The 25,355-nt window shown below is 39.8% G+C and overlaps 1 protein-coding gene across 2 annotated transcripts in view; it reads right to left on the bottom strand.

The window, feature by feature from the left end:
• Positions 1-7,140: 7,140 nt before the first annotated feature.
• CYP7B1 (cytochrome P450 family 7 subfamily B member 1) overlaps positions 7,141-25,355 on the bottom strand; it is a 193,591-nt gene continuing 175,376 nt past the window's right edge. For both annotated transcript variants that reach the window (XM_073331022.1, XM_073331023.1), the window contains 4 exons: positions 24,743-25,333; positions 24,091-24,297; positions 17,791-17,969; positions 7,141-13,474 (listed from right to left, as the gene is read on the bottom strand). In XM_073331022.1, the coding sequence (XP_073187123.1) occupies positions 13,184-13,474; positions 17,791-17,969; positions 24,091-24,297; positions 24,743-25,333 (1,268 nt within the window). In that variant the 3' untranslated portion in view covers positions 7,141-13,183. The remainder of the gene's footprint in view (positions 13,475-17,790; positions 17,970-24,090; positions 24,298-24,742; positions 25,334-25,355) is intronic.

The raw sequence follows: 25,355 nt of genomic DNA, 5'->3' as shown, positions 1-25,355 counted from the left end.
CTTTTTATTATTATGCTGTGCTTTGTACCAGTAACAGGGGGGGGGGGAAGAGGGGGTTTGAAATATCCCCTTTCTCTCTGGCTTTGCCTGGGTGCCAAGCATATAAAAATAGCATCGCTCAGGGACTGTGGCATTCAAGTTCTTGACACGGATCCATTGTTATCATTCACCTGTTTAATTGACAGGGGTTTGACTCGTTGCAAGAAAGAGAAATGAAAGCAGTAGTGAGAGACAGAGGAAGAGAGAGAAGAGCCCCCAAGTTTGCTTGTAGGACGATTGAAGGCTTTCTTCACACTTCCAGCCTGGAGATGAAACCTCAGTCTGGGGGGTGGGGGGAGAGTTAATGCTGAAAAGATGCAAGCTGTTAGGGTTTTGGTATGTTCCCACATATGGCAGTGTTAACATGAGTAACGGTCTGCAATTCCTGGGGAGGGGAGGGGACACACACACACATAAAACGTTTTTAGGTCCTCTTTGCTGTTCCTTGAACGCCCTGGGAGCTCGAGGCCACAGTCCAAAAGCCCCTCTCTTTTCGCACCCGAAGAGCAGTCAGGCTCGATTATAAATATAAACAAACCCGAGTGCTGAAGTGACTTTTACCCGCGTTGATCTGGAGTGTGAGCATTTACACGTGTGCCGGCTCAGGGGCGGTGGGGTCCCGAGAGGGAGGCACTACAGTTCTTCCCTCCGTGAAGCCCAGACCCACCGCCAGGTTTCCTTGGTGGGGTCGGTCGGGGTTGTGTGTATGTGCCCGTTGCATGCAGTATGCCCTATTTGCTGGCTCTGGGTAGTCTCAGCTTCTGAGAGCCCTAAATGGCAGCCAGCGTGGTAGAAAGGGATACATATTTCCGCTCCACTTGCCATCAAAGAGATTAATCAGAACCTGTAACTTTTCAGGAACCATAACTGTAAAGTGCCACGAAGCTGTGGGAAGGCAGCCCAGCCAGGGTGGGCAGCTCGGCCCCCAGGCGCAAGCAGAGCCGTCTCTCAGCATTTACTAGACAAAGCCTGGGTGCGTCTAATTATGATTATTAAAACAATTTCCATGACGATGTCTAATATTATGTTAATTTGAAAACAACTGTGTATGAAAACTGTCGACTATAATACCTAAATTCATTTAATGAAACACATCGTTAAGGCAATTAAACCTCCTGGATGTGATTAAGGAACATAATTACGACACTGTTCTGCGCCATAATTGGGTGTCTTTAATCAAGGGGTAAAGTGATCAGCAACACAGCCATCAGTTTGTATTGTTCTGTCTCTGCTGTCCATCATTCTGATTAGGAATTAACCACAGCCACCCGGCTGACTTGTGTGTGTGTGCGCGCGCATATTAACATCTCAGGACACGTTTGCTGCAAGAGTTGCTGCTTCATATTTCTCATGACAAAGGCGCCCTCCTTGAAATATCCCTCTCCTAGGTGCGGCTGCCTTCTCAATTCTTGCTAGAATTAGTACCGCGTAACAAATTGTGGAGTGGGAAAGGAAGATCCCAGGGCTTTCAATAATTCCGTGTGGCAATGCTATGATGATCTTTGCTATGGAAGGCAAGGTGAAGGCGGGGGAAGGGGGAGTCTTTATGAATCAAAGGGTGGGGCCAATTTCTAAAATAAGCCTGGCTCGTTCCTCTACTTTAGTTCAAACGCATCCCCTCCTAGGCTGGAAACCAGCTGCTCAGCACTGTTAAACAGCCTGCCCTGATCAGAGCTCTCTCCAGAGCTGTACCTGACTGGGCGCTATTTCCTGTGATCTGTGACATTCTTTGGAAGTGCCTTAACCTGCTGACGAGTGACCAAAAGTTTGCTAGAGAACAGCGACTTGCTACGACAGCCCCACTCCCCTAGGAGCGGTTCTTCCCAGGCATTCACTCGGGAAGCTTAAGTTGTCTGAAATTTGACATTTAAACGCCCGAGCTGGCAGTCGAGAGCAAAGCTAGTTCTGAGCCACCAATGTCGCTACCGTTCCCTAACTGTGTGCACGTAGGTGCCTTCCTAGTGGTTTCAGTTAACGTTGTATTTTTTGCAAAGCAATCCTCCAAGACCCACCCCCACCCTTCGCCCCCAGCTGCTTTTATAAGCTTGGTTTGCGCCAGAAAGAGTTAGCAGAGAGGATCCGCGGAGATGGCTCAGAAAACAAGTCTCAATCCCGGCCATCGGCTCCTGTCAGGGCGGGTGACTGATCTGACTTTATTTTTGTCGAGCCTGTGACAGTTTCCGAGCCGGTGCCGCTTTTAACACCTCTTGCCTATTCCCCTGTAAGCAGCAGCGTCGCTGGGAACTGACACGGACCCGGCGCCTACACTGTCGCCCGCCCGGGCTTACCCATGGTCTCTGTCAGACGAGCAGTGTGCGGGCTCCTGGGGCGGGGGGATTTCCCCCCTTCAGCAGAACTGACCAGCCCCTGGAAGAGCTTTTGTTCCACTTCCAACACCCCGCCACACCGAGCCCGTTCAACCAGCCTTCTCCCAAACCACCCCTCCGCTCCGGGTGCCAAGACAGACTCCCCCCGACCCCCTTTCCCCAGTTCTAATCCTGCCCCTGTCCCAGCGTGAGTGACATTGACTTTCCTAATGTAATGACTTATGAAAGATATAATCATGTGTTAAATTGAATCCTTCGTTTAACTGTTAATGGTGTGCACTGGGCACATTTACGTATTAGATGCTATGGTAACTAATTACCGCTGGAAAAAGGGATAATACACTTTGGAGACTTTGACAAATAATGATGAGTGTGCACAGCCCTGCTGGCAGCGGTCGCAGCGGATCTGCTGGAATGAGTAAGTGACTAAATGAATGGGTAAGTGAACTTGTGCGCACGGAGGGGAAGAGATAATGAATAGTGGTCAAGTGAGTTTTCTTATTCAAACCTTTAATGAAAATGTGATTTAGGATGGGGGGGGGGGGAGGATGCGGTGCTGCCTCTAAACGTAATTAAATTGCGCACTATAAACATCAGAAACATAAATAAGTTTGCTTTTAATTAAAACGCAGCCGTCAAAGTAAATTACCCACGTGCTAGGAAAGTTTGCAGCAATTAACACTTTTTTTTTAAGTGGGTTGTTGGTAAAATAAATGAGCCACTCGTGCGTATGCCATCGCAGGATCCTTTAGAACTGTGATTTCGCCCATTGCCAATACCCTCAGGGGCGATTTAAACTGGGCTTTTAATCAGATGGCGGAGCGAGTCATTGCCTGACAGGTACACAACTTTAAAGGAAGTCGGCTCCGGGCTCCGTTGCAGTGCCGGGTTAATTGACAGGGCCTGGGTTGTCTGACTTTTGTTCCCCTTTTTAAAACAAGATCGCCCGTTTTACATAAACATTAGTTTAACAGATTGCCATGGAGAAGCGAAGCTGCTGCTTCGCCTTTCAAGCTGGAGTACGGCTTCTTTAGATGCACTGTCTACACGGAGACTGCCACCCATTGCAGTCCGCTTTCCTTGTGCAGTGCCTCTAATTGTCCTGGGTTTTGCGCTTCCGGAGGCTCGTCCTTGCTCCTCCTTCTCTCCAATCAGGCAGCTGGAAATGCCCCACTGGGATTTTCCCCTTAGTGCTCTCGCTCTCCTGGGGCAGGTGGATTTCCAGCTCCGGCACTTCCTGGAGTTTGGCTTGTTGGTGTGGACAGAAGGGAAGGTTATTTCGTGGTACTTCTTTCTTCCCTTAACGCTCCAGCCGTGCCAGGCAAGACAGGGGCAGAAGCTCGAGGAAGAATGTTTATTTCCTTCCCCTGAATCTTCACCTGTCCTGACCCTTCTGCGCTCCTTCCGAGAGACCCGAGTGGGCTCGAGTCTAGCAAAGTTCACCAGAGTTTAATAATGGGTTGTCCCTTCCCATAGAAAATACTGATAATCGTTCAGTCAGGAGTAGCAAGGGTTAAGCAGATCAGGTACTATCGCTTCACGCTGCAGTCAAGTTGAAGTACGCAGTTGCTTGATTTGGCTTTTCCTTTACACTGAGGGGTAACTCGGAAACTAAGGTTAGTTAGTCAGTGCTGTTGCTGAAGAAACACTGCAATACGTTCGGTGAGCAAAAGCTTGTGAGCTACTGCCCAGCCCCTTGGCTTTACAGAATAATGGCTAGATCAGCTCCATTTCAACATGCTAATAGAAATGCTTTCTAAGGGGTTTGCTTTAATTTGCACGGGCTATCTTCAGGCAGACTTTGCATGCGTTAATCGTTTCCCAGAGCCCGTACTCGCCCTTGTCCTCTCAACCCGATTCAGAGACGTGTAATACATCATGAAATAAATGTATATTTCAAGCATTTGACTGCTGTATTTGTAAATTCATATCTGCACCTGTAAGAACTATGATCTGTGACTGATTTGAAAGCTATAGCAAAATGATGCATTGTAGATAAACCACCATTTCCTTAAACCATAAATTTCCTTCTATAGTTGTCACAGATTAAAATAGAAAAGAAAAATACATTTCTGCTAGGGGCACAACTGAAACGTTAATGACACTCAAACTGCTAGCCAACCCTAAATTAACTTCTTCATCACACCTTAGAAAGGTATCAGTGGTTATCCAAAGCAGGTATTATTTCTTCTAAGAAGTTTCAGAAGAAAGTTCACCATGGATTTTTACAAATCTTTATCATTTGCCAACGTTTTCCAATATTCAAATATCTCTTTTTATGGCTAACTGCTCTTCTCTTTTATATCAATATACATATTTAGGTCCAGGAATTCAGACGGGACATATGCTAACAGACTAGCTAATTAGGAAACCCCATTTCTTTTATTCCACTCAAACAGTTACTGAAGAAGGTGGTGTTTTTAGGACTGTCTGGTCTCTCTCTCATTCTGAGGTCAGATGACTAAAAAGTCATTGGAGGTGTGTAATATTTTAATTTGAGGAAGTATTAAGTCATAACCCACAAAGGAAATAAGTGCAAAGTACTATCCCTCTTGCTGCCTTAAAATCTAATCAGATAACAAAGTTTAATACTAAATTGTATCATTTAAAAACCTCAATTAAATTTAGTGGTGTTCTTGGACATATAGCCATGTTCTTAGAGTGATTTTTTAAAGTGTGTTGCTACATTAAAAATAAAAAGGTGTTCTCTTGCAAAACCAAGCCACATCAGGAGGCAATTAGTGTTTCTGCATTTCACAAACAGAATTCCTCTTCATAGGATAATCTTCTAATCTATTGCTCAATCAATGTCCATCCACTTTTCATGTACAAGTCTTTAATATCCTGACCTGTGAGTTATAGTTACAAATTTCCCTCTTTTTTGAGACTCTAGTTTCATTGCTGTAAATATTTCAATTTTAGATGGCCACTGAAAAATATTTACATACTGAATAGTGAATTAAATGGCCCACAAAACAGGAAAACAGAAGTGGAAAGACATCCTGACAGTATGAGGTTAACAACTAAACTATCTGAGGAGAGATGCAGTAAGTGGGATGAACTGATCAAAAATAAATCATTGCTATGTCTTACAGTGTATATTTACTTACTGTATCTCTTAACTTGAACTTTCTCAGCTCTGCTGTATTCTCAATCATTACTGTTTTGGTAAGAAAATAACGTACTGTGAACAATTTAGGTCAACTTTAATAAAAATTCCAGCAAATCATTATTAAAACATCTATTAAACTTTCACAGGAATAGTTTGGCAGTATAGGTGAAACTTAAATTTGTTTGAACTTTTTATTTTGTTGTACAGTAATGTTTGAAGGCAAGTGTATTTCTACTATTATAAATAATCACGTACATAGTCGAGAATACAGTGAAACATGCTGCATAGCAAAAGCAATTTAATACATAGAACTGTTTATGATTAACTGATAAAGATCACATTGCATCCAACATTTAATTTTAATTCAGCCCTTGCAAATGAAAAATATGCAGTTGTATGGTGAATGCTTCTATAGATGCAATGAAAGTTTCTTGCTACTCGTTCATTGCACTTTATATGTGAATATATACATTTCTTTAAAGAATCCAACTTTTCTAGAAGTGATACTTTTACCTAAAAATGTTGTAATTCTACTATTTTCTTGAGTTGTCACTCTATAGTCCTTATAAATATAAATTTAGCCAAATAAAATAACTAGCAGAAAAATATTTCAGTTACATTCAATTTCTTCTTAACCTTAAGTTTCTCTGTTGTCACAGTTAAAAATAACTTCATTAATCTGAATTGAGCATATATTATGAGTAAAAGTGATGTGCTGAGTAATTTTAAAGTATTGCACACAATTTAAATAACTTTAAGAGAGCATTTAGTGTCAAGACCAATATTAGATAAAATACAGTACAATCTGCAACTAGTTTTTCCACTCACACAGCTAGCTTCTAGAACAGCAAGGACACTTCACTCAAAAATGTTCATTTATTAAAATCCCAACCACTATTGCCTTTTTTCTTCACAAAGCTAGGTAATTGTTTTGAAAACATTATGTTATGCAGACTTATTTCTGAAATACAGCAAAGCTATGCAAGTCTGCTTTCTGCTAAATAAGTCTCCAAAAACCCACACTTTTACGCCTGTTAAAAATATCTATGGATTAAGAAGCAAAAGACAATGTCCTCATCAATGTTTGACTTGCATATCAGAGAGCTAACTGAAGAATTCCAGCAACTGCAAGTGATTCTTAGAAAAGCTAAGTTTCCGAGTACAAGGGCATATTTTGCCAGGTGTACATCAACAGCCACATTTCATTTTTTAAAAATTTGTATTAATGACCTTTTGAGGTTGGAACATTTTATATGGTTTGTTATGCATTTTGCTGTACTCAGAGGTAGATAGGAATCAAAGACTGAGGGCCACATTTGGAAATGACTCTAATGGCGGAGTTGCACCCACTCACACTACCTTTCAAGTTTGCCATAAGCATTGCAGAAATATCTCCTTCCTTTACTCTCTCTTCAGGACCGGTTTAAGACGGGCAAGATTAAATGGACTGAGTATTTTAACAAATGCACAGTGATTATCATAATTTAACACAGACTCACCTTTTTTCTCTTTAAAAATATCTTTCATGGTCAAGTAACAGAATGCCATACTCTACATAAGTCAGGTTTTTTTTAAATGAAAGCAATATCTGTGGTATTGCATAAATGTATGTATGTTCAGGTGTGAGGGGGGAGGGACGGACAAGGAAAGTCATTCAATATGTGAATAGATACATTCAATTTTATTGTATCTTTTGAAATACAAAATTCACATAAAAGGTCAGATTAGTAAAGTACATGAAGTTTCACTTTTCTTGCTCAGAAATTCACAGATGTACCTTATTCAGTCTAAAAACCTTAATGATGGACATTAACTATTAAAGGAGAATCTGAACTTTGTGCATCTATTTACAACATGTCAGTTTACGGAATTAAGACCAATTGACAATCTTTTAAACATCCAAATATTCAGTAATAATGAAATAAAATATCATTTCTACCCCTACAAATGAAGTACAAAGATCAGTGATTACTCATAAAAAAATAACAATTCTGAGAGTAGTGTAATACAATATGACTTAAAAAAGTAAACTAATGCACATTTCTTACGTGGTTTTTAGTACATTAAAGCACATTGCTAGAGACATGGCAATGTAGCCAAATCTAATTTGCAAACAATTACACATAACTACTCATATAATCATACAGGGAAGCATTGTAATCCTTTCAAACAGGACTGTACAATTGCTTACAAGGTTGCTAAGTACCGAACAGGAAAGAGCACATACTACCCATACATAACAATAAGGTTCACCTTTTAGTGTTCACATTGGTTCATGAGGAGTTCACTTGTTAAAAAAATGTTAACTTTAAAAGTCAGACGGAGTCTTCCAGCAGCTCCCACAAGTCGCTGCACTGGAACTGAACTTTAATTTTATATTTAAAAAGATGAACTGCTGGGGCATGGGAGAGTGAGTTTTGGCAGCTGGCACAACCATGGGCAGGGTGTTCTTGATCAGCAGCTTCACTTTTTAAAAGGATTGGGCAGTGCACCTTTCTACCACAAAGGGGAGCAACATTGCGATTCCAGTGGCTGGAGTGGCACCTGAATACCTCCCGGCCTGACATACGTAAGGAGTCCTATCCACCCCTACTAGGTCTGTGGGAGGGATGGTCATGACATTGCAAGGCCTTTCAGGGAGGTAATGAACAGGGTAAAAAAAGAGCAAAAAAACATGACTTTTTAAAAGAAGGATTCATGGCAATTCCACATTGTACGCAATGAAACAGTCTGTACGTATATGACCAGATATCCATCTTAGGGCTCTGGTGACACTGAACGCTACTCAAGGGCTGGTTTTATGGTTTAGGTTCTCACCAGAAACATTTGATGGGATTACAGGCTTGCGCTGCTCCCTGTCCCATGCAGCAATCATGGAACTCTAGCATTCCTGGGTGGCTTCAGGTCTGGCTAAAGCCAACTAGAACATGTCGGAGTTAATCATGTGGGTGTGTCCACTTCAAGCCCAAAGACTGTGGACTGACATGGTTCACGGGGGGAATGTGGGTCCTAAGCTTTCACTCACCCACTCTGAACCCAAATGGTCTGTTCTGGGCAGGCTTACTGCCCTCAGATTCTGTCTGATCCAGTGGCTGTCACTTACGCAGACATCTAATTGGACTGGCCATGGTCAATATGACCCAGTTTCCTGGGGGTTATGTCCAGTCAGTCTTTCTAATAAAGCAGGATCCAGAGGAGCAGCCAGATGAAATGCCCCATCTCCTCAACTCTCACACATACTTCTCAGCAGGGCTTGACCCTACTAACATGTGCAAGATGAGGTTTGCTCTTTGCAGTGGATTGGAGTATGTGAGGCACTCTTATGAGAAGGCCACAATACTAGGTTGCGCCATTGCTAGGCATGGGTAGAAAGTCAGAGGATGGGATCTTACTAGGGGATGCCAGCTCTGGATAGCCAGTGTTAGGCGACTAGATTCTCGATACAGCCTGGGTAGATCTGAGTCTGTTCAGCAGGGACTCTCGCTGCCTGGTTTAGGTTTGGTTATTTAGCAAAAGCTAAGGCCAATTTTACCTCAAATCAAGTGTTCAATCCTGTGAGATGCAGAACACCCTATACTCCTATTAAAGTGGGTAAATATGGAGAGGGTGCTCAGCACCTTGCAGGGCTGTGCCTCAACTTCTTACTTGTGACCTGATGCTTTAAGATACAGCTAGATTTTTATTTGCTTGTTTGTATATACTTGTTTTATTTCTGAATAGATATTTATACCTACTGATCAGTGATTAATCTGAAACTAGTAATGTTTTTCATTCACTTTTGGCACTGTCCAAGTATGTCCTACTAAATTATGCTACAGCAAGTTATACTCTAATTCAAAATCCTAAAAGCACAGTATGAGTCAAAGAAGGTCTTAGGTTTAAAACAAATACCTACTTTTATTTTCACAGTTGCTTCACATTTGTTTCAAAATGGAATGCCAACGAAAGATTTATCATAATTGTGGCATGAGACATTTCACAGCTTACATTTAAGCAATAATGTCTATAGTCAACATGGTAATGATGTCAGCATTTTCTCTCTCTCAATAAAACAGGTTCTTACATCCAAGAGGATTGTGAGCAACGGCTGAATATAGAATAGCTGCGATGTTTGCCTACAGAGTCACTACACTAGTAACTAACCTGAATATGAAAGGCTGTATATAAAAATAAATTTTATTCTATTGAGCTGGAGTATACAAGCAATAAACAGCTTTTGCAGTTGATTAAATGTTGAAGCAAACTTAAGGCATTTAATCAACTGCAAAGCCCATTTAATATAAGTATACTCCAATACCATAGGTAGTATTGATATTATATATGAAGAGAAAATGTTCATTCAATACATCTCACAAAAACAATTTTCTTCCCAGAGGCCTGGGAGCTTAGATGTGCCAATCTTTGAAAGTCTTTCTAGTGATGCTGATTTTGGGGATATAGTTTACATGAATAATTAAATGGCCTCAGGCATAAACAACAAATAATACTAGTCCTTAGTATTTACATAATGCTTTTCATCCATAGGTCTTTAAGTGCTTTGCAAAGCAAAGAAAGATTTCCCCCATTTTAAAGATGAGGAAGACCGAGGCACAGGAAATTAAGGCTTACTTTTAAAAAAAATGTCCACTAGCTTTGGTGCTCAGTTGGAGGGAGACACCTTCGGCCTATTTTTCAGAGCATCTACAGCTTCCATGGAGGTCAAGTGAAGTTGTGGGTGCTCAGCACCTCTGAACACTAAGCCTTGGGTGCTGTCAATTTAGGGCACTTAAAAAGGAGGCACTAAAAATGAATGAACGCTTGGGAATTTAGTTCTAAATGACTTGTTCCAAAAACACTGAGATAACTTCCCACAATTCCTTTTGTGTTCTTTGACTCCACATGAGTCACTAATTACAACTCAGGAGAGTGTCTATGAATGTTTATGGGACAAGTTGTGTCTCTGCTCACATCCATGTAGCTAAAACAGCCCAGCAGTAAATTAGCTTTGCAACTACAGAGACCAATGCAAATCCGGCATGGGACTGAGCAGAGGTTGGTTCCCTAAACTAGTATTTATGTGCTGGCATGGCTCTCCAACCTCTTTCCAGTCTAACTTCTATAAATGATAATTGTATGGTGGAACACATCTTCAGGGCAGGCACTGCTCACATGAAGTGACCTCTGGCTTTCTGGCCCTGTCTCCAGCTTGGGAGAGAAAAAAGGGAAATGAGGGGCCTACAATGTGCATGAGTACTGAGTACTGAGGAGCTTATTTATGAAGCAGAACCCTGGGGTCCCACTTACAACTAGTTCAGCTCTCCCTAAGATCAGTCCACAGCTCATTTCTACGGTTGTATGGGGTTACCACATAAAGGCTAAGGGCAAAAAGCAGGCTCAGATTTGGGCCCAGAGGAGGTATATTAAGGAGGAATGTAGAATCAGTAAGAAACTGTGTGTAATTGATGTGGGAACAATTTCCAGAGGCTGTAGGATATGCGTGAGGCTGAAGTTGTTAGCTTCTTGTACAATTAGCAATATTCTTTAAGTAGCACAACATTATTTAGGCCACAGCTTTGAAATATGTAAAAGACTAGGGAAAAATGGCATTCATTAGAAGTCACCTCTCTGTAAATAAATCCCGCTTTTAGATTTCTAAAATTGTCTTAGTCACACAGAGTTTTACTCAAATTCCTAGCACTTTAACTGTCTTTTGAACCATCAGGAATGTGGAGGTAGGGGAAGTTATCTCAAACAGGAGCCAGTGATACAGACCACTTCACAGTTTGTAGGTATAGTATTCTAGTTCTAAACACAGATTACATGACACCATCAACTTGAAAATTAGTCATCTTTTTAAAAACCAGTTAAAAGTAGTTTTAGGTGTTACTTTTGTCCTGGAATTCCCATACCAATTTTTGTGGTTTTGCAATCATATTTTTCTAGAGTTTGAAAAATGTCTTCTTTTTTGTGTGTGTGAAAGACAACAGGAGAAACTGGCAAATACAAAGTGCTGTCAAACGCACAAAGTAAACAAGCCAAACAATTCTGTTTTCTTCTCTAATCTATTTCAATTGTAACAATCCAAAATATATTACTGGTAATGCTAGTAGGCTGAAGTCTCATTTTTAAGATGATGGTGTCATTTTAAACAGGCTCACATTAAATGTGAAATAATGTAGTGTTGTGGCTCAGATAAATCAGTAGACAGTATGGGCCTGATTCAAACCCTATTAAAGTCAACAAAAGCTTCCCACTGACTTTAATAGAGTTTGAATCAGGCCCTATAACAGCAGTAGATTCAGATTACTGATTCGTGTTGCATAAGTAACAAACTGTTGAATTTCAAAAAGTACTCCTAAGCCAGTGAAATGCTGCCAGGACAATAACAAAATACTCCTACAAATCATATCCCCATTAGCTTGTGATAAACCCCATTTACCAGAGGTTGGATTTCTCAGGGAGGGGATGGCAGTAGGACCACTTCATTTGTTTTTCTGTTTACATGAAAATAGCTATAACCAAGACAGGGGCAGCACCACTAGGTGAACAATTTACCAGTAAATGCATTTGATGGAATTGTTTATATTTTTGTTCCTGAAAAATATACCGAATACACTGATAGTGTAGAACAGTGTGATTTGAAATGGGGTGCAGGTTACTTTACCTTTTTTGGGGGGGGATGGGGAGAGACGAGAAGGATCTGAGGAGATACTCTCCATGGGAATTAAAAAAAAAAAAAGTTAGCTCTATTGATAGCAATTCACTCTCCTTTCCATTTGGCAGTATAATTTAAGCAAGGGCTCCCAGGAGCCCAATCCAGCACTTCACTGAAGTCGGTCTTCTAAACAAAAACACTAGTATTTTTCTCCAAGGCTTTTCTGTAGTGCAAGGATGCCTAGATGGAAGAGGGGCCAATGGAACACTCACTGTAAATCATAAATTTTGGGGGTCATCAAAGGTCACACTGGACCCTCCCAGAGTAAAATCCATCAGAGAGGAAAGTGGGCCCAGAAAACCAGCAAGACAGATTTTGTGTGGTTTCTAGTGAATGCTTTGCTGAAGGGAAAGGTGCTTGGGAATGGTGGGAATAAAAAAAGTCCCCTTTCTGCACCACACTGCTCTCCAGGTCCCTTTTATCCTTGGGCAGCAGGTTTCCTTGAGCAAGTGTAATGACACGTCCAGATGGGTCAACTGTCTGTGGATTGAACCCGAGACCTTTAGATCTAAAAGGCTGAGCCTCTATGAACTGAGTTAAAGGACCAAATATTTGAGCACCAGGGCAGCAGAGGGGACAAAAATCTCTCATGTGGTCCAGCCACTAGAGGAGGACAGAGGCGCACATTGAGTTAATGTGGGTTACAAAGGCATGCAGCCACCGGCCACCCCGATTACGATATTTCCCCCTCAGGAGAGAAAGTGTAGTGTGGAATGGCAACTAATGACTTCTATTGGCTCAGGGTATTGTGCAGGGTGAATGTCTCAGAGTTGTTGCTTTCTTCCATGCCCCCTTATCAATTTCCAGGCACTCCTGCTCTCGTGTCTGTGGAGGTGATCCTCCAGCCCTAAGACATTTAGCATTACTCTCTCTTCACTTAAACATACACAAGTAGGAGAGAGATGAAAGCAGAACAGGAAAAAGCAAACCTCTCTAAAAAGAAAATACACAGCCAGGAAACAGCAAAAAAGGTGAGAATAGTGGGAAGTCTGCAATAGGCAGTTTACTTTTCTAAAAAGACTTTATCTTGTAACGAAAGGCAATATCAGAGTCTGGCAAGAGGATACCAAGGCCTATACGACTGTTGTCAAGCCCTATGGGCTTCTTTTCCACTAGTTCTACGTCAAAGTAAGCCAGGAATAAAATCAGAAACAGCTTCATTTCATTCATTGCAAAGAACCTGCCAGGACACATGCTGATTCCAGAGCCAAAAGGCATCAGAAAGTATTTCAGCTTTCTTCCCCCCTTGTAGAAGGTGGTTTTCTTCTTGCCATTCTCTATATAACGATCAAACTTATACACCTGAAAATAAAAGAGAGACGGTGAAAATTAACAGAGCAGTTACATGAGTGGTTTCATTTGCAAGAGGGTGCAGAGGGTGCTTCTAAAACCCTGATGTAAGTTAAGAGCTAAGACAAGGAACTGACAGCTTCCTCCTTTTAGTCTGTTCACTTAAATTGAGTTTTATCTATCTTCAAATGACCTCACTGCACATTAAGTGGCAGGGGCTACTGTCTGGGTTGTTGGGAAAGGTGTGCTGCCCCTTTAAGGGCTAGAGAGTGTGTTAGTTGCTATGGCAGCTTCATAGCTGGTAAGCATGGGGACCCATTCTCACCAGGTGACCGGAAGAGAGAGGGGACTATTTATGTCCAAACCAGTGCAGGAAAAGCCTTCTTCTGTTCTAATTATGGGCATTTTGAGGCAGGGACAATGACACTCAGGAAGAGCACAGTTTCTGTTTGTGAAGCATCCTATACATCCAGGAGGCTACATACATTACTACTACTACTAATTTGAAAAATTTGGCAAAATCCCATTGGTACAACGGTTTTGCTCTTTCTGGCAAGGAGAAAATTGATCTACTGCAACTCCCACCTTCCCTCTCATGGTGTGGATTGTTCAGGAACTAGCCCTGATAACTTACGATCAGTGTTCTTGTCAGTTGAAGATAGTTTCCATCTGTCTCACTTGTTCACACCTGACTTTCAATAGCTTGCTATGGAAGATGCGTGCAAAGCAGGCCACATGTTAATAAGTGAACATAGCAGGAAGTGTTTTTCTAGAGTAAGTACTCTAGAATTTACTCCAATAAGTTTAGCTAGTATCTTAGGTCCCATAAATTTAACACCTTTCTGAAGACCTTTAGTATCAGGGTCATTGTTAAGGGCTAACTTGAGTTTGTGAATGAAGGAGATGTGGCAATCTTAGCTCAGTCCATGGTGAATTAAACGTCTTAAAAATAGTCACGTATGCTTTGAATGAAAATAACAAAACACTTTCTGCTTATGGTCACTCATTAGCACTTGGCCAGTTAGCATACATCTGCTACAGTGCAAGCTTTTGAAAGTTAGACTTGAACAAGCAATTCAGACAGAAACCATCTCAGCTGATAGTAAAAAAAAGTCATAGAAAGTTTACCAGGCAGGTTCCTGGTCAAGCCATACCATGGAGGAAAAAAGTGGATTGATTAGCTCTTTGCCAGAGAGACCAAAGACACTGCAATATATTAATTTTAATAAAAATACTAACATAATAATACTGTACATTTTCTGATTGCCTGTTCTATACATGTCCTATGGAAAAATAAAATGACTCAGTTTCCATAATGCTCTTGAACATCAGTAAGAAACAATGGTAGAGAAATCTAGACTTCTGACTACCAGAACCCTGTTCTTCCTATCAGATTAGAGGTTCTTAAACTGTGATCAGCAGGGCCTCCTGGCTGACTGTACACTATCTTGAGAAGCAAGCAGTGGAGGTGTATTGGGCTGGTCCATGAGAAGATCTGACTAGCATTTCATAGTGGTAACAAGTACATACAATACTGGAGGATATGTGACTTCACATGCTGAAGACTGGGAGATAATTTTTTAAAAAAGGCAGGAGGTGGCTTGAATTTTCAAAGGGGCTTAAGGGAGTTAGGTGCTCAACTTCCAATGAAAAATCAACTCCCTGAAGTCCCTTTGAAAATCCCACTCAGAAAGAACTGTGCTACTTTTCTTATAAGTTACTTCAATTTCAAGTAATATTGTGAATACTGAAAGCCCAAAATATGATTCTTCTCTAAAAGTATCACATTTTAAATGCAAGTTCCAATGATCAGGAGTAACTATTAGCCCTCTGAAACATGAGCTGTAATATCCTTAGCATTTAACTCAACTGGATAACACAACAAACAGGATTCTAGATTTGCTGGGATCACAGATTGAGGTGTCCTGTGCTGTGCCAGCCCTATGCCTTCTTAGTGAGTAGGCTGAAGACTGAAACTTGGACAAGAAACTTGTTGTCTGAGGGACTGAGGAAAACAGGAAACTTATTAACACAACAAGAATGGAGCCAACAAGGAGAGCAAACAATGGTGTGACATGTGTACTGATATCCACAGTCCCCAGAAATTTGGATTGGCTTTTGTTGGGTTTTCCAGCAAGGAGCTGCGTTTTTAAGAAAGACATTTTTATAGGGTACGATTTTTTTCTTCATGAGGAGGAAGAAAACCCCCCACAAAAAAACAAAAAACTAAAAATTGAGAAGTGGAAACAAGAGGTAAAATTCCAGCTGACAGTCTATGAAACTTTATAGCATTTATTTAAATCATTATGGAAACTGACCAAATTCATGTGTCTGAATTTAAATCCATTTTTATCACAGAAGATATATGGCTCAGTTTGGGAAGTTACTATATGGGATCCTATATTGATTTTCCATTGTTCAGGATTTACACACGATCATTTACTGAAGCTTAGGCTCATTTATGTAGGAATTATAGGGTCACTTGACTACATTACAGAAACCTGACTTAATATTGCTGCTCATTTACTTAGGCTTTGAGGAGTGGAGAAAGAGGTCACCAACACATGGTTAAAGTTATGTAATATGATACCTAACCATAAGATGTTAATTTCATCAATGGCCTGAATTTAAGATAAAAGTCTGCAGAGGTGAATTGTTAATACTGAACTAATCCACTAAGCTACCTGTTTTCCTAGAAAACTTTCCTCACCCATTATATTCCCCAAATATATGACAATCCCAAGACTGCTCTTTCATAAAATCCAGTCTGCATCTCATTCAACAGATGTGCACAAAACAAATTCAAGAACACAACAGAAGTTATTTTCCCCCTTTTTGAGAGGGTCTCTGTTTTGAAATCAATGTACTCTGCAACGTACTGATAACTCATTTGCCATCAAAATGATAAAGTACATAAACTAAAGTGATACTGTGAAAGCTGAGCAGATTTGATATTGAGAAAATATACTCCATCTATGGAAACATGGTATCACATTCTGACAATTATTTAGTAAGAGAGACTTCAAAAAGTGCTCAACTACTAATTTTATACATAGAGTTTTCCTTTTTTGTATATGGACAGATAGTTGGTTTTTACTAAGACATGAGATATCGTGTTCATATCTATAGCAGTACTTCCATTTCTAATTTCTTCTTCTGGCCAGCCTTCCAACATCCTCAATTATGTTGAGTCGCACCTTACACTTCAAAACTAGTCCCATTTACTTCAATAGGACTACTTGTAGAGTACAATACTATTCAATGTGAATAAGGACATCAGAATCTGGCTCTTTTCCTGCAACTTAATAAACACGTTTTTATTCTTAAATTCTGCGAGAAGCAAAACTTCTGAAAGCAGCGCTTCTAAAACTGGTTGTGTGTTTTATCCAAGCGATCATCTTCTAAAAATATGTAAACAAATCTAATTTCCCTTCTGAAGCTGAACTATGATTTGGAATATATCTGCAACTGTCTTAACAAGTGTTTAAAGGAGAAGGATCGATAAACAACCACTTGCCTTAGAAAATGAGGGGTAGGTGAGGAGAAATAATTTAGTTATAAACTGCCACCTCTGTAAGATGCAGTTGGCATTGACTGGTCTCGCTTTGTAAAATCTCACTTCCTATACAGCACACCGGACTAGCAACAACAATCCTTCCCTCAGTAAAATCTATGCAAGAGTATGACTATTCAATTTGCATGCAGGTGGTGAACTTCTGAAGTCATATTAAGGCTGAGCCAGGGTGGATTAATTTCCAGTCTTTGATATTCATTAACTCTAGCTTCAGAAAAAAATATAAGGAGATGTCACAATTACCCTCAGAGCTTCACCGCAGAGCAACAGCTTTACAATCTCAAGTTCACAACATCATAATAATTGACCAAAAAGGGGTGAATCCCTATGAAGAGAGGTGAAAAAGCATATGGCTCAAGTAAGACACTGCTATTACAGGGCTTTGGAGAGTCAATGATGCTTTGGGGGCACTTAGCTAAATGGTCCACATTATTTGCTGTCTAAAGCACCTTCTATTATTCAGCCCTTCTTGGGTATCAAATGATCCACTGCCAAACAAAACCCACATTTAACCTAAAGTTTATGGTAGTCAATGTGCAATTGTCAATTTCTTTGAAAGCAGTAGCAGTCAGTCTCATCACCATATTTCTCTCTTCAGGCCATGAATCCTTTGACCTACAGGGCGCTAGAAAATACATCTGAAAGTAGGAAGATTTGTTCCACAAGAAGGAACAGCAGTAAAAAACTATCACAAAAAGCACGGCTGCTGCAATGTGCCCGAAGTATGATGAGTAGCACCAGCTGAATGTTTTACCTCAGGATCTTCATAGATCTCAGGGTCCATGTGCAAAATTTGAGGATAAAGAGCTATCCAGTCTCCTTTCCTCAAACCGACTTCCTGATTTCCTCCAAGCTTGAGAATATAATCCTCTTGGCTGATCCGAATGTTCATGGAAGATGAGCACATTCGTAAACTCTCGTTTAAAGCGCTCTCTGCATTTAAACAAAGAGGGGGGAAAAGCATTAAAATATGGAAGATGATTGGAAGTTATACATGGCTACAGCTGCTGGATCGGTACAAGTTCAGTAGGGCAGGCTAAAAAAAACCCCGACCAAGCTTAACGCTACGAGGAGGTAATAAACTATCCCGGAGGGGTTGGGGGAAAAGCTGCAATTCTGAACCTTTAGATGTAATTCTCACTGATGGTTCTGAGGAATCTTGTTGGCTTTAGGCAGTAGTGAATTTTGGGTGGAAAGCCATTATTCAGGCATCATGCTGAAAACAACACAATCGAAAGAGATGAATGAGTTATGCATTTCCATATACTTTGGAGCAAATACCAGTCAAAGCACTGAAAAGACTATTTAGCCTGCCTTTCAAAAGCTGTTGGTTGTAATAGAAGAACTGTGAAAAAAATCATTTAACTTGTTAATAATGTAGTAATTTTGAGGTATTTTGAGGGTTTTTTTAATATCCAACAAGATATGCTGCCAAATTATGATTTCAATTATTTTCAGAGTGAATGTAAACAATTTGCCTGGCAATTTTAAAAGAGAAAATACTTTTATTGAATCATGAGAAAAAACATTCTTCTCAGTATTACGGCAAACAAGATTTCTAACATCATCATATCCTCGAAGGCTCCAGAAGCTGAATGTCCTTGCTTTCCCAGTGGCCTTCACCTTTGGCTCCTAGCACGACAGATTTTATGGCTAATTTCCGGCAATTTATCCTGGCAGTTTGAGGAGGAATTCCTTTGGGAATAATATGCATAATTTGCATAAATCATTCTGATAGCATGCATATCAGCATGTAGCTCCTGTCTAGGGCTGCATCTCTCACTTTGTAATCAAAACTGACTATTTATACACCAGCATGTATGGGTGCTGTAATATGCGACTTGATTCCTTCTAATCATCAGTGTGAAAAATAGCCTAAAATAGCGTTTCAGTTTCATATGATAATACATTTATGACTGTATTAATGTTCTGTATTATAAAATAAACCTCCTCTAAGTGTTTAGCATGGCACCATAATCCCAGCACCCAAAGGTTAGTTTATTACAGACAGTAGCTACACAGCATAGATACATCTGAAAAAGATAATAACAAACGTTCTTTCACTAAAAATTAAATCTGGTGTAGCGTGCATAGCAAATAAAGTGGCCTTGGATGCTTTCTCGCAGGAGGTTTTTCCTTAAGCGTGCATTTGTCTAAAGAAATGAGGCTGCGGTCAGCTTTGTGTGGCCAGCGCTGTGATTCAATGTGACGCACAGTGAGTCTGTGCATATTCTTTTGGACTGCCTTCGTTACTATAATCAGGCAGAGTCAAATCGGCTTGTTGGTGACGAAGCCAGAAAAGAACTCTGGTTCCAGAATATGGCCTCTACTGCGGATAGCCACAAGGCACCTGACACGATAGATTTCAACTGGCAGTGCTCTGGCAACAAAACTTTACATGGTACAAAGAAAAGGTCCAGCCTCCACTCTTGTGCTGTCTCCATCCTTGGAAAAATGAAACTGATAACACCATTTTAGTCTACAATTTGAAAATGGTAGCTGACATATGCAGCAACACTGTTCACCCAAGAAATCAAATACGGAGGAGGAGAAGAAAAGCAAAATAATTATGGACCTGCTGCTGTGAAATAGCAGGTTTACATTTAACATCATGAGCTACACGGTCACATCCTATTGGCTGACATTCTCCCAGGAAGCATGGCAGTCTGTGCCCATTGCACAGTATCACAAATGACAATTGGGCAAGCATATCTTATGCAGAAGTTAATCACAATAATGGAGCACAAAGTGTGGCTTAGCGGTCAGATCGTAAATGACAAATCTGTTTTACCTTCCAGTACCAGTTATGTGTGGAAGGCGAGCTTGGCTCTAGCTCTGAGCGATCATGCCGATAATCATTAGATGACAAAAGTAATGAGTCACATTATGATCATCAAAGGAGAATGGAGCTTAGATGGGTTTGCAGTCTAACATGAAAAAATAGACACTCAGTCTTCCACAATCCCGTATGAATGCCGGAGCTATACATTGAGAAGAATGACAACTGCACAATAAAACTGCAGCCTTTACTTGCAGTTGTCATAGTTCAGCAGACACCAGCCAGTGCTACTGACAGACCAGCTGGGTAGCTTGGGAGGCCTTCCATTTTGCACCATGAGGTACAGTAAATTATCCAGCACGGTAGAGCAACATCTGTTTCTGTGCTGGTGCTGAACAAACAAGGCAATTTAAAGCATACCAAGGGATAACCAAGCAGCAAATGAACATGACCCTCATTTTTTCCCCTTCTTATACACATGAGATGCTAAACTTCATTGTACAAGTGCTACATAAAGGGGAAGCCAGGCTGTTAGTTGATAAGGTGTTGTCAGAGTGATTTTACATATTTTCTATAAAGAGAGAGACATCTCATAGTATTGTTATTCTTAGAACCCTCCCACTTCTGTCTTCATTTCTCTTATACCAAAGCTAGCACTCAGCTCTCAATTCATTCTAGATTTTTTTTTAAAAAAACTGTTTCAATATACTTATAAATATTCAGTCTTTAAACCTAATTTGCTATACTTAGTTCACATGCCTTCAAGCATTTGTCTTCCAATTTCCACTGAATAAATGCGTACTAATGAGAAATAGAGCAAGCTGCTGAGGCAAAGCTGGGTGACTTGAGCCTGGCCTGCCACCAGCTTGTGATAGGCAGGCAAATTGAGTTAAAATGAAAAGTCTTGTCAGCTGAAATACAACATGGTAGCCAAACAGCAAGCTGTCAATCATCCAGCCAAAACAAGGGACTGCAGGTAATAAAAGGTCATTGCGAATCATTAGTGCATTTGGCTTTCATATGCAAGTTAATTTTAATTAAACATGATCTCTATCTGTAAATGTTTTATAAAACTTATTGTGCATAATGGATTGTTAATTTTATACTAACAGTTAGCAAGTAATAGGGCACTATAATTATTAGAGTGTATTATAGAAAAATAGCTATTGAGTATGCAAATATTTTTGGTGATAATTTACATCATGCAATACAGTGTGCCAACATAAATGATAATGTCTGAAACAAGTATATCTGTGGCTTACTAAGAACTGAGCAGTACTGACCAGCACATGCTAGGGAATATATTTATTTTTTCAAATCTCTTTTTTTCATGCTTAACACTTGCATTGCAGCCATGGCTCTGTATTAAGCTACTTTAAATTTTTCTACCTTTTCATATACATACAATTATTTTTCAAGCAGTTGTCTTTTCGAAACAAATATCTGGAATTCAGCAATGTCCTGGGGCAAGAATACTTCACAATGTGAATTAATGTAAAAATTATAAAATAAACTAAATAAGGAAAACATAGCTGGAACAAAATGTGTACTAAATACCATTACTGTGTATTGTTTACTATATTAGAGCTCCATTGTGAGTCATAATGACATAATTACTCTGCACATACAAATAAGCACATTCTGGTTCCTGGAGAAGTCAGGACAAAAAGGAAATTGTGCTGTTCCAGAAATACCTGGGGGGGGGGGAAGGCTTTTGATTTGGAGACAGGTCTTAGTTTTTATAGACATCTAATGATGGATTCAGCAGTCAGTCAAGCCATACTGTTCCCTAGACAAGAAAATTTGACCACAACAAAGATGTTTCTTTTGACAGACCTTGACAATTCTTCTCCAGACTATGAGGAATCAAAGATCCTTATAGCTACAGTAAGACAAAACGGGTGCAGGAATCAGAACATTTAGAACAGGAAAAGAATAACAAGTGCAAGATGACAAGGTGATACACATACAAGAATCCCACCTGGTCTCTCTTACTCATGTTGGAACAGAGGGATGAATTCCCAATTCTGTATGCACTGGGTTAAAGGGTGAGATGAAAAGGGAAAAGCTTGTTCTCAGATGCTATGGTTAGAATGCTCTAAATGTACAGATGGGGCTTGATCCTGCTTTATTTATGTACTCAAAACTGTCAGTGTAGCAGCTGGGAATTTTGGGTGTGCAAGCAATACTGGATCAGCCCCCCATTCCTCCCATATGTATTATTAGCCTAGAGTCACTTTTCATTAAAGCATTTATTTAATGCACCTAGCTGTATGTGGATTTTTCTCTTTTTTATTGTTGTTTTGTGGGACTGTATCTGTTCTTTTATGACTAAAGTGAAAGAAGAACTGAAAGCTGGCTTCTGTTCATAGGACATTCAGCTTCATCTGATCAGAAAATTTATCAAACTTGTTACAAAAATGACCGAGTTGGAATCTGATGCCCTCACTTCCACCCAAACATATAAATTGACTGGTACTAAGGTACCATAAGGTTTCAAGGAACATCAGTTTGGATGATATATTTAATGTTTTTGAACTGTTCTTCAGACATTTTGCATCAAATGGTTTTAGTGAGGTACTTAAATTGGTTTGATACGTAATGGCACTGGGTGCAAATGATGAAACAGTTATTTTATGAAACTGTTTAATTTCTAAAAAGCTAACCATACAATTAGGACATACATTTTAAGTTCAGGATAAGCCTGTCTGGCCCAACATGCTTTTCCTTTTCCTTCATCCAGTCTTCCTGTTTTTTCACCATATCACCCAGTTTCCTCTTCCAAACACACAATAAGTTGTCTTTTGACCTCATTTAAAATTTCTCCTTCTTTCCCTGGTAACTTTTTCCATGCACCTATTAACCTTGGTATGAAGTAGCTCTACTCATGTTCCCAAACAACATACATTACATGCTTGGAAAAGTCATGTGCTCCATGGACATTCAAATGTTCTTTATCAATTTATAAAAGTAAATCTTCACCACGAGACTTCAGCAACTCTATAATGAAGCCAACTTTCTAAGCTGATATACAGTATGATGAGAGTATCAGTCTGTACCAAAAAGGTGGGGGAAAAAACAAACTCAATTTTACATTTGTTCTATGATAATCAACTCAGTTTTAAGTAGTGAATGTAAGGTTTGTGACACTTGCCAGATAAGACAGTCCTGGAGAATAGAGGCTTCTATTATTTGCAAAACAAGTACAGTGTGGGCAAAGAATGAAAACTCTTCCCATCTTGTTCTGCCTATTGTGTCTCAACACTAACCTGAAGGGATCTCTTCAAGGGGTGGAAAAGCAATTCAGGCCCTGATCCAGTAGGGCAGTTAAGCACATGCTCAATTTCAAGCACAGAAGTGGTTCCATTAACTTCAATGAAACTTCAGTCTCTATGTTCTCCTTCAGTGGTTGTCCATGCTATAACCAATTGGTGGCAATGGAGCATTGTGTCAAAGGATATGGTAGACATTTTCAGTGGCCTAAGAGTTAGGTGCCTGACTGCCATTTGTCCCTCTGAAAGTCAAACCCATTAGCTTTTGTGATGTAGGTGTTTGTGCATTAGGAAATGAACAGAGACCATCAACTCATTACAAAGGCCAGTCCAGTCACTGGGTGGAAACAACCTTCTATGTCTACTAACATGGTTCACATTTGAATCAGTGACCTAGAAGACACTAATTTCTTACCTATCCCTTAAGACTCTCCATATTGTTTCAAGGTTTTATTCATTTTTATTACTAAAAATATTGGTTCTCATTTGCAAAGATGTGTCTGCTTGTGTTTGGTTAGGAGTCACACACATCTGAGGCAGCCACAAAACAAAACAAGCTTTTTTTAATATCTAAAGATAAATCTGGTTTTGGAAATAGTAAACTACATTTTGAGCACAAATTGATTTTCCTAACTACTTTTATTCAGTTCAGGAAAGGGCCTTTCTTGGCAAAACACTACAGAAGTATCCAAAATGCATTAGCACTTCGGCAGATGCTCAGAATCAAACAACTTAATAGGCAAATAAACTTTTTTCAAATAATTGCAAAGCTTCGATTTAGCCTTTTGCATACTTTGCATAGTTAATTACCTAGGCTTTAATGTTTACATGCAATGAGAGTATCTACAGCTATAAACTACATAATTTATAATTGATGTAAATGGGTGTTATTATGTCAATTAAGCAGCTGTGTCCTCCACCTTCTCAGTAAACAGAAATGAGTGATAAAGTGAGTTTGCAGAAAGATACCCTCTTTTCTTCACAACAGATAAAAATAAATTACCTAGGTAGACCAGGCTGTCCAGTTGTTCTCTGGTGAGGTGGATGCAATATCCAGGCCCTTTCTTTTGACCCGTTGACTGCAGCAAATGGTCAATTTCGTCACGCACCACTGCAAGAGCTTCTGGGTGCCACAGAAGATAATACATGGCCCAGAATGTAGCTGGAATCGTGTTTCCCACAGAGGCCCACAGGAAGGCAAGATGATGTGCTGGGAGAAAATAAGTGAAAAGGAAGATTAATAGCGTTTATTACACTGATTAGATTTGCAGTGTGCTAATTAAAAGATGTTAGGACACAGACCCAGCCAAGGATCAGTGAATGCTAATGAGGACCAATAGGCTTCTGAAGTCTAATTTTCTGCTTAATGAGAATAGTTTAAAATGTAATGGGGGTGGGGGGAGAAGAGAAGGGAAGTAAATGCAGCTCAGTTATAATCTCTCTCATTATCACCATTAAGTATCTTGTTTTACCACCTCAGCCAAAAAAAAAAAAAAATCAATTATCATAGATGGTTGTTTCAGAGTAAAATATTTTATCATTAGCCAATTAGAAAGAACATAAAAAATTTCAAGGTCGCCATTTTGCCTTTTTATTTGAAAGGTCTATAGTAAATTATTTTATTTTAGACAAGCAATCATTCATAAGTTTCCTACCTGCTTTGTCATAATCTTGGAGCAGCTCATATTTCTCGAATATATCTTTTCTGGCTTGGATCACTTCTGACCCTCCCATCCATTTTGCCATGTTCCGAAGTAAAAAATGATGTATAAGCTCCTGCCGAACCTTCTTGGTAACTCCTAGCAACTCAATTGGTATGTTTGCAACTAAATAGGGAAAGTTGGCATCAAACTTGGTAAATTTGTCTCTGATTTCACTAATAACATTGTGGCCATCTGCAGCAGGATCTCTTCCATATAGTGTTATAAAACTGGCTTCAAACATTAGAAAGCTGCAGAACTTGTACATTTTTTCTGTTTTCCAATCTGTTGCTTGTGAACATTTCCATTCAAATATATGCTGGAGATTTTTCATCATGTGGTCAGAAATTATGTCCAAAGGCTTGCCTTGCAGGTATTGGTATATTCGATGCAGATTTTCGTTTAGTTTTGGGAAATTTGACAAAGAGGGATAGCCAAAAGTTCTTGACGCCATTTTATCAGCAAATTCATAAAATTCAAGTTGCTTGCTATTTCTGATCACATAAACATACTGGAATGGGTCCATGATAAAGGTAATATATCTACCTGAACAGAAGAAAAAGAACCA

This window comes from Lepidochelys kempii, chromosome 2, assembly GCF_965140265.1.
Source record: "Lepidochelys kempii isolate rLepKem1 chromosome 2, rLepKem1.hap2, whole genome shotgun sequence".
Classification (NCBI taxonomy): Eukaryota; Metazoa; Chordata; order Testudines; family Cheloniidae; genus Lepidochelys; species Lepidochelys kempii.
Note: the sequence above shows the minus strand (reverse complement) of the source record. Positions and strands in the feature narration are given on the sequence as shown.